Here is a 13,391-nt window from a genome sequence, read left to right as displayed (position 1 = left end):
CCAGTGCCACAGGACATTTAGTGCCAGTAAAGGAGGAGCTTTGCACTGGCTAGCCATGGTCTGCCTGGCTGGCAGTGCATAGTTGGCTGGAGTAAAAAGTGCATTTTTTTAAACTTGGGAGAGTCCTATAACCCCATCCCTTGCTTGTGCCTCTGATCAGGTCTAGTCCTCAATAATTGTGAGATCAGGAAGGGGGGTCCCAGGGACTCCCCTGGAATACCCATGTCTTCCTTCCATCTGATCTCAATCTCCCGGGCTATTATTTGCTAGAGCCACGTCCCCTTGGTTTATAACCAGGTTGTAACTCAGGACCCTTGTTGACTCTGGCCCCTCCCGATGTGGGACAGGCCTTCCTGCTGCACTGCTGCTCTTGGAGCACTCAGCATGGGCCCCACTAACCTGTGGGCTTTCTCGGTCCCTGTTCCTCGGCAGATAGGGGGCACTGAGGAGTATAAGATCTGCCGGGGCATCCAGGAGGGCCGCATCACCAAGCCGGTGGTCTGCTGGTGCATCGGGACCTGTGCCACCATGTTCTCCTCCGAGGTACGCCGGGACAGGTCACTCCTGGGCGGGGGTTGAGAAGCCAAGAGGGGCATTTGAGGTGAACCGTGTGGTCATCTTAATATTATCAGCTAGTTCCTCCAACAAATGTTGGTTACTTGCATCGTTGCTACAAGGTCCGGCTGGGGCCCTGCTCTCTAGGAGCTGAAATTGAGTTGGAGGAGACAAATTAATCAGCAGATTAAGGCTAGATCAAGGCCCTGAGCCCCTACTCGGAGTAGGGAGCAACCACTGTCTGGAGGAGTTGAGGCGTCACTGAGAGGGTGATGCTTGAACTGCGTCTTAAGGGATGAGAAGGAGTTTGCTGAGTGAAGAGGCCGAGCGGGGAGAGGACACACCCCAGGCACAGAGCTGGGAGGGGCATGTGAGAAGTTCTGTGTGGGGAGAAGGAGGGGAGCTTTGTTCTCGATGTGTTAACGTGATATGACGTCAGTGGAAGTGCCTGCCAGCAGATTCTAAGTACAGCACGTAAGAGATGGGAGATACACACACTCTCCACCTGGGTCTGGTAAGCCAGACTTTGGCCCCTGTGCTCTGGCTTAGAGAAGCCTCTGCCTTGAAAACCGAGGAAACCACTACTTGTCGCCAGTCAGTTCATCAGTAGCTGAGCAGGCTCTGAGTGGAAGGCCCTGTCCTCGTGCTGTGTATTTATGAAGGGAAAACTTGGCCTTCAAGGCTTCCTGCAACGATGACAATCCCTGCGCTTAAACCCTCAGTTCTTCCTACCAGTGAGCCTCGTCACACTGCTCTTTCTCCCTAGGAGCCTTCCCTTTCCCCTGCAGCTTCCTGCCCACCTCTAAGTGGCAATATTTGTCCAGTTGTAAAACACACCTCTCCAAACCAGCAGTTCCATTTCTACAGATTTACTCTATGGGTATGCATACAAAATATTTCAGAGTATATGTGCAAGGATCCTCACTGTAATGTTGTAATGGCCAAAAATGGAAACAACCTAAATGCCGGTCAGGAGGGGACTGTCACCCTGGCACAGCCGTGTAACAGAAAACCAGGCAGGCAGGAGAAGAATGAGGTGGATCTTGATATGTCAGTATATTAAGAGTTTAAGGTATATTAAATCTAAGAAAGGGTGGGGTCTAGTAAATGCTTATATTATGATCCATTTTGGTAAGTGTTAACTGTATATGTGTGTGTATTTTTTTTCCTAGTAGGTGAAAGGGGAGGGGGGCTGGGTCATGGGGTCCTGCCCATCCTTTAGAGATGAGCTGTGCTTTTACAGGCTTGAGAATCAGCTCTTGGTGATCCTGTGTGACCAGGGCAAGTCACGTAGCTTCTCTCTACCTCAGTTTCCTGGGCTGTAAAATGGGCTGCTGTGGGGTTGTTGTGTGGCTTAAATGAGGAAGTAATTGGAAAGGTCTGGCACGTACAGGTCTTGGCAACTTTTCATTTCCACTCTTCACCCACTCGTTCCATGAAGCTGCTCCTCATTCTCTCTCCTTGACTGCTCTCCCCTCTACCCCGACAGCCAAAACTAATTCCTTCCTCCCCTCCATCGTTTCTCTTAACTAACTGTGCCTTCTCAGCCCTCCCCCTCCCCACCCCACCACGCTGAGGACATCACCTCCAAGAGGGCAACGACCTTGCTCTTCTGTTTCTGGCTGAGTGCTCATGATGGTCCCATGGGTTGGGCAGGTCCTCAAGAGGTGGTTTTGTTTTGTTTTTTGAGGGAGATTAGCCCTGAGCTAACATCCACCACCAAGCCTCTTCTTTTTGCTGAGGAAGATTGGCCCTGAGCTAACATCTGTGCCCATCTTCCTGTACTTTATATGTGGGACACCTGCCTTAGCATGGCTCGATGAATAGTGCGTAGGTCCGCACCTGGGATTTGAACCGGCAAAGCCTGGGCCGCTGAAGCAGAGCGTGTGAACTTAACAGCTGCGCCACTGTGCCAGCCCCTGTTTTTGTTTTCTAATTAGTTTTTAAAACTTCCTTTATGAAATTTTAAGCATACTTAGATACAAATGCAAATAGTACGGTAACTCCTCAGCTAATGGGTGATTTCTGAATTCTGAACAGGTCACATGACCTTGCAGGACTTTCTGCCCCCTGGAGGAGATATGATAGGTACACAACTAAATCTCTACTCATTGGCCACCTGAGACAGCTCCTGGGGAAAATGAATGAAGAACTGGGGGATGGGAGTAGAGACAAGGGAGTATCGGTAAGGTGGCATTTTTCAGAAGTGTGTTCCACAAAACACTGGTCCTGTAGCAGTGTTCTCAAAACAAAACAGAAAAACCCAAACCGAACAAACAGGAAAACAAGAGAACTTCTAGGCATTATGAACATGCAGTATAATCTATTTCCCTTTTAAAATTTTTGCTTTTAGTTTTGCGAAATCTCGGAGTTACACTTGTTTGACTTCCTTGAACCGAGTGTTATCTCAGGTTATTCGAGTGCAGAATCTCTTCTTCCCAGCCCATCCACCCGATTATGTCCTACAGAGACTGCATTGGGAACCCACTGTGAGGCATGAGTTTTCAAGTGTTGCTAAACATAGCAGTGGTTCCTGACCTTTTCAACACGTAAGGCCCCTTTTGTTATATATGGTGATTGAGAGCACAGAGGTCAAATTCCCTAGGTTCAAATGCTGCTGCATACTACCCTGTGTGGCCTTGGGCAAGTTGCTTTACCCCTCTGTGCTTCCATTTCATTTTTTTATAGGGGACAGGCAGAGCTACTGAAAGATTAAATGAGTAAAGCTCTTAGAAAAGTGCCTGGACGTAGTGAGTGTTATTTAAAAAGGTTGGTATCATTATGATGCCCCACCACACCCCACCGTAGGTCGGGGCCCCAGATGTTTCATTAGGTGAATTCCTTTTCCCCCTTGCTTGATCAAAGACACTTGACACTTAGCTCTTCTGATTGGTTTTCTCTTCTCTCTCGCTCACTTCCCATAGCCAGTCAAGCCCCACATTCCACTGGATTGGTATTTTACCTCAGTGCACGCTCAGGTGGAAGGGGGCAGTTGCTAACGGCTGCAGGTGGTTGTTGCTGTGTGGGAGTGCAGGCCTACTGGTGCAAAATCTGGCTTTTTAAGAGAAGCTGGGAATTTGTATCTTTACATGAAATCTTCTGTTTGTTTGTTTTTTAAATATTGGTACATACTTTATAAAAAGTATGTGTGGGACATTCAGATCATGCCGGTGAGCTCAGCTCAGCCTAAAGTTGCCAGGTTGTAACTTCCCTTCTCACAGATTACTCAAAACCAACCCCGATTCTCTATCCCCTGACCACTGACCCGGGGGAGGCCGAATGAAGGTTTTGTGGAGTTGGGCTGTCAGACATTGTGTCCTGGCTCCAGTACACCAGCTGTGTGACCCTGAGTAAGCTCCTGAACTGCTCAGTGCCTCAGTTTCCTCCTCTGTAAATGAGAGTCATCCATTGTACTATTGAGTGAATCTGCTTGAGGCTTGAATGAACTGGGGCATGTAGAGCGTTTAGCAGGGTACAGCCCATAGCCAGTGCCGACGTGTCCCAGGAGCCTTTGTCCCGGGGGCTAACAAGTCCTGTAAAGTGCTCTCCTTCGCCCTCCAGGTGCAGTTTGGCCATGCCGGAGCTTGTGCCAACCAGGCGTCTGAAACTGCAGTAGCCAAGAACCAGGCTTTGAAGGAGGCAGGAGTGTTTGTGCCCCGGAGCTTCGATGAGCTTGGAGAGATCATCCAGTAAGTGGACCCTGGGGAGGACCCAGCCTCCTCCTCCCTTACTCTGTCCCTCCTGAGGACAGCAGCCTCGCCGACACGGGTGTGTCGAGATTCCTCCTCCCTCTCGGGAGTCTGGCGCAGCTGTACGATGGTCCAAAATCCTTTCTTTCTCTTTGGCTTTTGTTTTGTTTTTTGTTTCTAGAAGCATAGTTACAGGCTGTTAGGCTGGTGTCAAAACACGTTCAGTTTCTGAGCTTATCTGCTTGCCTGGCCACAAACGAGAGACGAGCATAGAAACGTTTAGAAAGGGTCACCTGTGAGTGATTGTTGAAGTGACTGGATCTCCTGTTGTCTCTTCCCATTCCTCCACTTTGTCCTTGCCTGGCCTCCAGGTTCGGCTTTCTGCAAAACCTAGTTCAGAGAAGCGGGGTGGGGGGGTCTTGGCCATAACCTGTCTTCATTTAGTTCTCAGGAATCCCACTAGTGAGAATAAGCCTCTGACAGGACTGGGGACAGAGCTGAAGAAACCTGAAGTGTTTGGGTTGGATAAAGGAGCGTTCTTGGGATGGCTTAGAAGAGCCCAGAAGGATAAAATCCACGTGGATGTCTTTTCTCCTGCCCCTCCCCCACCTCCCAGGTCTGTGTACGAGGATCTTGTGGCCAAAGGGGTCATTGTCCCTGCTCAGGAGGTGCCGCCCCCGACTGTGCCGATGGACTACTCCTGGGCCAGGGTAGGTGCCGTGTGTGTCCCCGAGTGTGGGCAGGGGAGGTCTGGGGGCTAAGGAGGGGAGTTTTGAGTTGATTTGGCTGGAACCCCTAGAAACCAGGCAGGCCCTACTACTCAGAGCAACCACACAGCCCCAGCTCTGGGCTCCAGATCCCAGCCCTGACGGAGGCTTCCCCAAGGGCCTCAGAGGAACTGCGTGACAGACTCTTGGATCCCACCCCTTCCTTGTGTGCCAGGGCTTGCAAGGTGGCCCCTCTGACCAGTGGGTCAGTAGGTCCGATACAAGGCCGAGGAGGGCGAGGCACAGCATGGATCTCTCACAGCTGTGTGGCCTGACCTGGGAACCGGGCCAGGCCAGACGTTGTGCCCTAGAGTTGTCTGCACTCGCTAATGGATTTCAGGGGTAAAGCAGAGTCTACTCTGCCTACTTGTCTGAACGGCATAGATGAAGAGCTCATTTTCTTAATCTACAAGAACTCTTAGGAATCAGTTTTAAAAAGACCCACAACCCATTAGAAAAATGGGTAAGAAATAGACTGTCAGCATGAAAAAATGCTCAGTCTCACTCGTTATAAATGGAACCAGAGTAAAAGCTTTGATACCAATTTTCTCCATCAGGTCAGCAAAAATAGAAACATTCTTTGATATGCTACTCGTATGGATGTGAGGAAGCTGCTGCGCTCACTCGTGGTTGATGGGAGTAGAAATTGGCACAGCCTGTCTGAAAGGCAGCTGGGTCACATCAGTCAAATTTAAAAGTGCTCAAACCTCATGGCCCAGCAATTCCATGTCTAGAAAGCTACTTCAGAGAAATGCATGTACACACAAAGAAACACATTGAAGCATATTTTTCTAGTTGACGGTTATCAGTGGAGGAATGGCTAACTTGTAGTATTGTCATGTGGTGGGATGCTATACAGCGGTTAAAAGGAATGAATAGATCTGTCTGTGTGCCAACATTTATGGAGTGAGCCCACATTCACTGAGTAAACAGCGTATTATGGGACAGTATATCTGTTATGATATGCACACTGAACAGTGTTGTATGTTCTCCCTGTGTCTATGGATGTATGTAAATAAAAGTAGAAAAAGAAAGGTCCAGAAAGGTGTCCACTCAACTAACAAACACTAAGGCAGGAAACCAAGATGGAGTGGAGGTCAAAGGCAACATAACTTTATCTCTTCTCTTATAGATTTTTAAAAAGGAGAGTGTATTTGTTCATGTTACTTTTGTAATTAAAATCTAATTTAGAAGTATATTTTGGGGCCGGCCCAGTGGTGCAGCGGTTAAGTTTGTGTGTTCCTCTTTGGCGACCCAGGGTTCACTGGTTCAGATCCTGGATGCAGACCTATGCACTGCTCATCAAGCCACGCTGTGATAGGCATCCCACATAGAAAATAGAGGAAGGTGGGCACAGATGTTAGCTCAGGGCCAATCTTCCTAAAAAAAAAAAAAAAAAAGTATGTTTTTGGTTATAAGATTCAGAGCGGATAATTGAAGAAATAGGCTTAGATAGAGTTGGCCGATGATACATACCCCCATGTGCCCCAACTCTGGAAACAGGAAATTCAGGAGCTCGGTCCCCTCGCCTGGGGAAAGTGGGGGAGCCCCCATGTCCACAGCCATGGGCCTCATTACATTTTGGTGTGGGGTTGGCAGCCAGATGTGGAGTGTCTTAAGATTCTCCCTTTGGATTCATTCTTCCGTTTCTTAGCCAAGTGGCCTTGGGCTGGTGACTGAGCCTCTCTGAGTCTCGTTTCCTCTGCTGTAACACGAGGGATCAGTCTCCTTTGTGAGGTTAAAATGAGCTGATGGATGTCAGTGGTTTAGCGCACTGCCTGGCTCCGCAAATGCTCAGTACTGAACAGAAATGGTGCTGAGGCTGAGCCAGTGCCGTGGGCATGGTGCTCCTATTTTCTATGCCTGAAATCATCGAAGAAAAGGGCTTTTGTGCCTCTTTCTTGGGAGGTGTTTGCCTGAGAGTTGTTGGTTGGCTGCCAGAATTTAAGACATTCCTTGTGACACTGGTTCTGAGAGCACAGTGGGATAGGCCTGGAAACATCTTTGTGGTCACCATAGCACTGCTTCTGTCTGTCCCCACCTCTACTCAGGAGCTGGGCTTGATCCGCAAACCTGCCTCGTTCATGACCAGCATCTGTGACGAGCGAGGCCAGGAGCTCATCTACGCGGGCATGCCCATCACTGAGGTCTTCAAGGAAGAGATGGGCATCGGTGGGGTCCTCGGCCTCCTCTGGTTCCAGAGAAGGTGAGGCCTGGAGGGCAGAAGATAGTAGGGCCCTGCAACTTGGAGTTAATGATTTTCTCCTGACAAGGGAGTTGGGGTGGGCAGCCTTGGGGAATATGTCCAAGGTCAGTCTTTATGGCCTCAGATCAGTTGAAAGGCCAGAAGGAACAGAGACAGGCTGTTCCCAAGTCTTCCCAAGACAGCAAGGCCAGACTCAGCCAAGAGAAGTAGAAAGCAATGACCTCATCAGACATCCTGAATCAGCCCCTTTCCCCTGGGAACTTTTAAAGAAATGGAACAGTTTAAATGCAGGCCTCTGGGGAGAAAGGTAGGGGTCAGCAGGGAGATATGGATGGAGCTGGTAGCTCAGAGAGTGCAGGCCTGGTGGAGTTGCTGAACAGGCATAAAGTACCTTGATCGTACTGTGTCCTTTGCAAATTTGGGTCTCATCAGCCTGAATGTGAGAAAAAACTGTTTTTTTTTTTCAATTCCCAAGCTTACCCCTCCCCTGGGACCAACAGTTGGGCAGGGGGGCCAGCGAGTACATGATTCACAGAGCCCTGGCTTGGGGTGGCACTGGGCAGAGGCCAGGTTGAAATCTTGCTTTGTGTCCTGCCCTCACCTGCAGAGAGGTGGGTCTCAGTCCTGTCTGGGGCCCTTCCTGGGAAGAGCTCATGGGCTGTAACACCTGAGCAGGTTTCACTCTGCTTTTGTGTCCCCACATCTCCAAACTTTATTCTTTTTTTTTTTTAATTTTTATTGAGATTATGATAGTTTACAATCTTGTGAATTTCAGTTGTACATTATTGTTCGTCAGTCGTGTTGTAGGTGCACCACTTCCAGATTTTATTCTTAATTATCAGTTGGGAGGCTGACCATGCCTGGGGCCTCCTACATTGTGGAAGGGACAGGGACCTCACCTCCTCTCTGTCTGGTACCTGAAGGGTAGCCACAAATAGAGGTCAAATCGTGTTGCAGCAACTCATGCTGAAAACTGCTGCCTAAAGAAGAGATTTCAAACCCTGGTTGCTAACTCTTATTTTAAAGCAGAATTTAATTTTAGCAAAGTCCAGAGCTGCTCCAGAATCAGGAGGTTTTTGCCTTGGAGTCATATGAGGGTGTTAGACCTGGATTGGGAGATGCTGCCCTTCTTGACTTTGAGTGACTTATCTGGACAGATGGGAGAAAGTAGAAGCATGGCCTTGTCAGTGAACCTCCTGTTCAGCAGCTCGCCTTTGCCCACCCTCCTCCAGGTTGCCCAAGTACTCCTGCCAGTTCATTGAGATGTGCCTGATGGTGACGGCTGATCATGGGCCAGCCGTGTCTGGGGCTCACAACACCATCATCTGTGCTCGGGCTGGGAAGGACCTGGTCTCCAGCCTCACCTCGGGGCTGCTCACCATTGTGAGTACTGTTATCCTGGGAGGTGGACAGCGGGGACACTGGGCTTTGGCATCATGCCACTTGGTTGCAGCAGGGTCCTGCAAGGAACCCCTGAGTGTAAAACCCCATTGCTGGGGGCTCTTCGGGGCCTGCCAGGTGGGTCTGTGAAGCTGAAGGAGACTCTTACAGCTCAGGGTAACATGGGCTTGCTTCTCCTTCAGGGGGACCGGTTCGGGGGTGCCCTGGATGCCGCAGCCAAGATGTTCAGCAAAGCCTTTGACAGTGGCATTATCCCCATGGAGTTTGTGAACAAGATGAAGAAGGAAGGAAAACTGATCATGGGCATCGGTCACCGAGTGAAATCGGTAGGTTGTTGCTCCCTTACGGGACTGGATCTACAGGGTAGATGGTGAGGAGAGAGCATTGACTTAGCTGGGAATACCAGGCTCTTGAGTCCCAACATGCAAAAGTTTGGATGTGTTGACGGATGCCAAATATAAAGCAGCTGTTTTTTCCATGATAGTACAGCTTGCCCTTAAACAGTTTTTATCTTGTTGAATTGTGGTGTGAAAATATGATGAGCTGGCAATTTGGTAACCTTAGCTTCTGCCCAATGAACCTTATAGGATAAAGGACAAAGGTCAGGGTTAAAGGGACAAATCGGTCACCTTAGGCTAGATGATGTTGTGCGCTACAGTAAGACTACTCCAGAAATCTCAGTGGCTTACAACAGCAAAGGTTTGGTTCTTATTCACCCTACATCCACTGTGGGTTGGCTGCAGCTCTGTTCTCCATCATCTCTGCTGAAGGAGCAGCCCCTATCCAGGATGTGCTGCCTTATGTCAGAAGGACAACAGCCATGGCAGAACCCCATGAAAGCTCTGACGGCTTCTGCTTGGAAGTTGCATGGCTCACTTTCGCTCAGATTTCATTGGTCACAGCAAGTCACATGGTTAAGCATGCCATCACTGGGGCAGGAAGAGCAATAATATCAGGGTCAGCTTGATTGGGAAAGGTGTGGGGGCGTGGTGAATATTTTAAATGGCTAATAGAGTCCCCCATAGTGCACGGAGTCCCTGTGTGTCCTGGGAATGAGTTGTGTTTAGAAATCAAAGGGAAAGAGAAGAGGTACAGCTGTTCAGGGCCTTACAGGGACAGCTCCTTCTAGGTCCCTTAGCCTCGATGTCCTTGGTTCTGTTGCTCCAGAAACCTCATTCAGTCAGTCATTCCACTGATCCAGGCAGGGTGTATGACTCACATTAATAGAAGAGGGCCAGGCATGTGATCTGAGACACCCCCGTCCAGGCATCCAAGTGCCTGGCCAGCTCAGGGTAGGCCTCCAGAGTCTGCTTGATGAGCAAGGACTGCATTAGAACCAGGGCACGTGGTTAGTTCTGGGGGACATTTCATCCTGGCTTTGCTGAACTCTGCTCAGCCGTCCCCAGCTCGAGAGCAGACAGTGCACACACAGCGCAGGGCATCTTTCTGAGATAGCGTCAGCCCTGCACTGCCACACGTAGTCTTTTGGGCTCCCTCCTTTCTGGAGTCCGTTGTGACCGAGCGTGTCTCTTTGCTAAGGGAGGTCACTGTGGCATTGGGATTTGGCGTGTGTTTAAACCATCTCACTCCCCCACTGACAGATTATTGCTTCCTGTGGGTTTCTTTACATGGTTCGTTGCCATTCAATGCAGGTCCAGAGTTTTTCCTGAAATGTCAGGGGTGCTTTGCTGCCCCACTGCCACCATGTGCTTGCTTAGTTAAAAACTGAGAGCTTGAGCCAGCCCTGATGGCCTAGGGGTTAAAGTTTGGTGCTCTCACTGCTTTGGCGCTCCGAGTTCAGTTCCCAGTCACAGAACCATACTACCCGTCTGTCAGTAGCCATGCTGTGGCAGTGGCTCATGTGGAAGAACTAGAAGGACTTACCACTAGAATATATAACTGCACTGGGGCTTTGAGGAAGGAAGAAAAACACTGAGAACTTTGTTACAGCTCAGCTTGACTACTGAGTTGGTGGGCAGCATGGCTACTGCTAGACCCTAAGACTTCTGGTTGGAGAGTGGGTGAGCCCCAGCCCCCTGCTGCTTAGCACCATAGGACCCACAGCTAACTCACGTAATGTCTCCACGTCTCAGTTCCTTGCTTGTAACGTAAAAGGGAGAACCTACAAAGGTTGTTCTGAAGCTCAAATGAGATATGAGAGGACTTCAGAAACCTTGAGCCCCACAGCAGCGTCATAATCTGTGCCACATGGAATCATGCACGTGGATCAGGTCCCTGAGACACACCTCCCGGATACATTACGTACAGTAGTGTCCACCTGCGACACGACCATGAACACATCCCTTAACAGCAGTGTTAGAGTTGGTTCCTTGGTAACTTTGGGTCACTTTCCAGATCAACAACCCAGACATGCGAGTGCAGATCCTCAAAGATTACGTCAGACAGCACTTCCCTGCCACCCCCCTGCTCGACTACGCGCTGGAAGTAGAGAAGATTACCACCTCGAAGGTAAAAAAGAAAATGTCCCTAGTTCCCGAATCACAGTTTTGGGTGAATTTCTTGGGGAAAATGAAAGCCAGGTTATGTTCTAATTGTGCAGCTAAAATCAAACCTGGTTTTCTGGTAAATTTTATTTCAGTTGCATAACTAAGTTCAACAGACATATATGAAGTGTCAACCAGGCGAGTAAGACACGGTCTCTCCTAATCAACCGGGTTGTTTTGGTGGGAGGTTTTTAAATGGTGGTTAGAATTGGTGGTAATCATAGTAGTAGTAATAGTGGGAAATTACAAGGAAAAAGTGACAAATCATGTTAATGCCTTGAATTTTTTGCCTTCCCAGAAACCAAATCTTATCCTGAATGTAGACGGCCTCATCGGAGTCGCATTTGTAGACATGCTTAGAAACTGTGGGTCCTTCACTCGGTGAGCTTTGCAACCCTCTTCTTCTTCAGAACATTGATTGACTTTGTTGTTATTTCTTCCAAACTCTAAAAGCCCTGCATGCTCATTATAGAGGATTTAGAAAATAGGGAGAGGCAGAAAGAAGAAAATGAAAACTGCCTTTACTCCCACCACTGGGTACACCCCTTTTTTCTCCTTTGAAACCAAAGAGAGCCAACTTCTCGTTCCCGGGTGGAAGTCAGACTGTCTGTGGGCAGGAGGGCCGTCGCGTGAGCCATTTTAAAACTACAAGTCGATGGTGTGTTGCAGGGAAGAAGCTGATGAGTATATTGACATTGGAGCCCTCAACGGCATCTTTGTGCTGGGGAGGAGCATGGGCTTCATTGGTGAGTTGTTATTGTTGTTGTTTTAAGAGTTTTTTGGGGTTTTCTTTTACCCCGTGGTTTAGCTGTACCACTACCCATGTGGTTGAGTTTCTACAAAAGAGATGTCACGTTGTCTTAACCATTGTTCCTAATCCTTCCTTCCTTCCTTTAACTTCCCCCTTATCTTTATCTTTGTCCCTTTGTTTTTGGAAATGACTTCAGTTGCTAGCCTGAGAAAACAAATTCAACAGTTTCCTTTTACCAAGGCTGGCAGCTGCCTATGGAATGGATCTGGATTTACTTCCCCATTCCTTTGCATCAGGAAGATTTCCCTTCTTTGTCTTCTCTCCTTCACCAAACTTTAATAAACTCACCAACTCTTAACAAAAGGATGCACTTGCTCCATTTTAGGACACTATCTTGATCAGAAGAGGCTGAAGCAGGGGCTGTATCGTCACCCGTGGGATGATATTTCATATGTTCTTCCGGAACACATGAGCATGTAACTGAGACAGGAATCCTCCTGCAGTAAAGTGAAGACAAGAACTCCTCCCCCTGGAAATAGTGCTCAGATGGCTGGCCCTGGAGTTTGCTATAGGATGAGCCTGGATGTAAATAGCCACCAGTGTACAGGCAACTGAGGACCAACATCCACAGGCTAACACTGTTCATTCCACACAAAGAAGCTTCATGTTTTTTGTGGGTTTTTTTTTTATACACATAGAAATAAAAACCAAGCCAATACTTGTGACATTTGCTCTGCTCCCTGCTGTATTTATTATCTGGAAGTATCTAAGCACGTCAGGGTAGTGTTTTTCCGCATTGTAGGGTGTTATGATGTTGCTTTCTTTTTTCCTTTAGTTAAATTTTTTTCTTCCCTTGGAGGAAGAGAATGAAACTTTTAAGACCTCAAGATACTATACATTTAAAGCACCCCTAATGTCTTGTTTTTCCACTTCTCTCTTCCTCCCCATATAACATGCAGAGCATTGTATTAATCTTCTTTTTTAGGATGTTTGTATGTTGTATGTTAAAGATTTGTTTGGTATCCTGCTGAAACGTTCCATGTTGCAGACGCAAGTCTGCTATGTCAGTGGGATGGATGGGGCCATTGCATCCTTAGCCATTGTCACAAAATATGTGGATTAGTAATTTAAAATGTAAAGTTGTAACATACATATTTTAAAATGGAAACACAAAGCAAAAAGCTGTGAAATGTCTTGTGTCTTACGTTCTCTGTATTTATGCAACTGATTTGTCTGTTACTGAAATATGGGTCTAAGGACTCTGCTCCAGCCAGTTTGCATCTGTAATCCACAAAGATTCTGGGCAGCTGTCAACCTCAGTCTCTTCTCTATATTATCATAGTTTGGTTTAAATAAACTATATAGTAACAGTGAAGACATACTGCTGTCTCGTGTCATCTATATCCTTTCATCTGCATTCCTTTGAACTGTACTTTCTAATAGTTTTACTACATGTAGTTTTTAAAATGTTTATCCACTTCTTAAAAAAAAAAAATCAAAACACTATCTTCAAGGGGC

The 13,391-nt window shown here is 47.9% G+C and overlaps 1 protein-coding gene across 3 annotated transcripts in view; it reads left to right on the top strand.

Annotated features, from left to right (window-relative positions):
• The window catches only part of ACLY (ATP citrate lyase), a 40,497-nt gene extending 27,249 nt beyond the window's left edge, over window positions 1-13,248 (top strand). For all 3 annotated transcript variants that reach the window (XM_046676862.1, XM_046676860.1, XM_046676861.1), the window contains 10 exons: window positions 433-543; window positions 4,117-4,244; window positions 4,861-4,954; window positions 7,063-7,217; window positions 8,450-8,600; window positions 8,801-8,944; window positions 10,974-11,087; window positions 11,421-11,503; window positions 11,792-11,868; window positions 12,259-13,248. In XM_046676862.1, coding sequence (XP_046532818.1) covers window positions 433-543; window positions 4,117-4,244; window positions 4,861-4,954; window positions 7,063-7,217; window positions 8,450-8,600; window positions 8,801-8,944; window positions 10,974-11,087; window positions 11,421-11,503; window positions 11,792-11,868; window positions 12,259-12,353 — 1,152 coding nt within the window. In that variant the 3' untranslated portion in view covers window positions 12,354-13,248. The remainder of the gene's footprint in view (window positions 1-432; window positions 544-4,116; window positions 4,245-4,860; window positions 4,955-7,062; window positions 7,218-8,449; window positions 8,601-8,800; window positions 8,945-10,973; window positions 11,088-11,420; window positions 11,504-11,791; window positions 11,869-12,258) is intronic.
• Window positions 13,249-13,391: the final 143 nt, after the last annotated feature.

The sequence above is a fragment of the Equus quagga genome, chromosome 11, assembly GCF_021613505.1.
Source record: "Equus quagga isolate Etosha38 chromosome 11, UCLA_HA_Equagga_1.0, whole genome shotgun sequence".
Taxonomy (NCBI): domain Eukaryota; kingdom Metazoa; phylum Chordata; class Mammalia; order Perissodactyla; family Equidae; genus Equus; species Equus quagga.
This window is presented reverse-complemented; position numbering and strand designations above follow the sequence as displayed.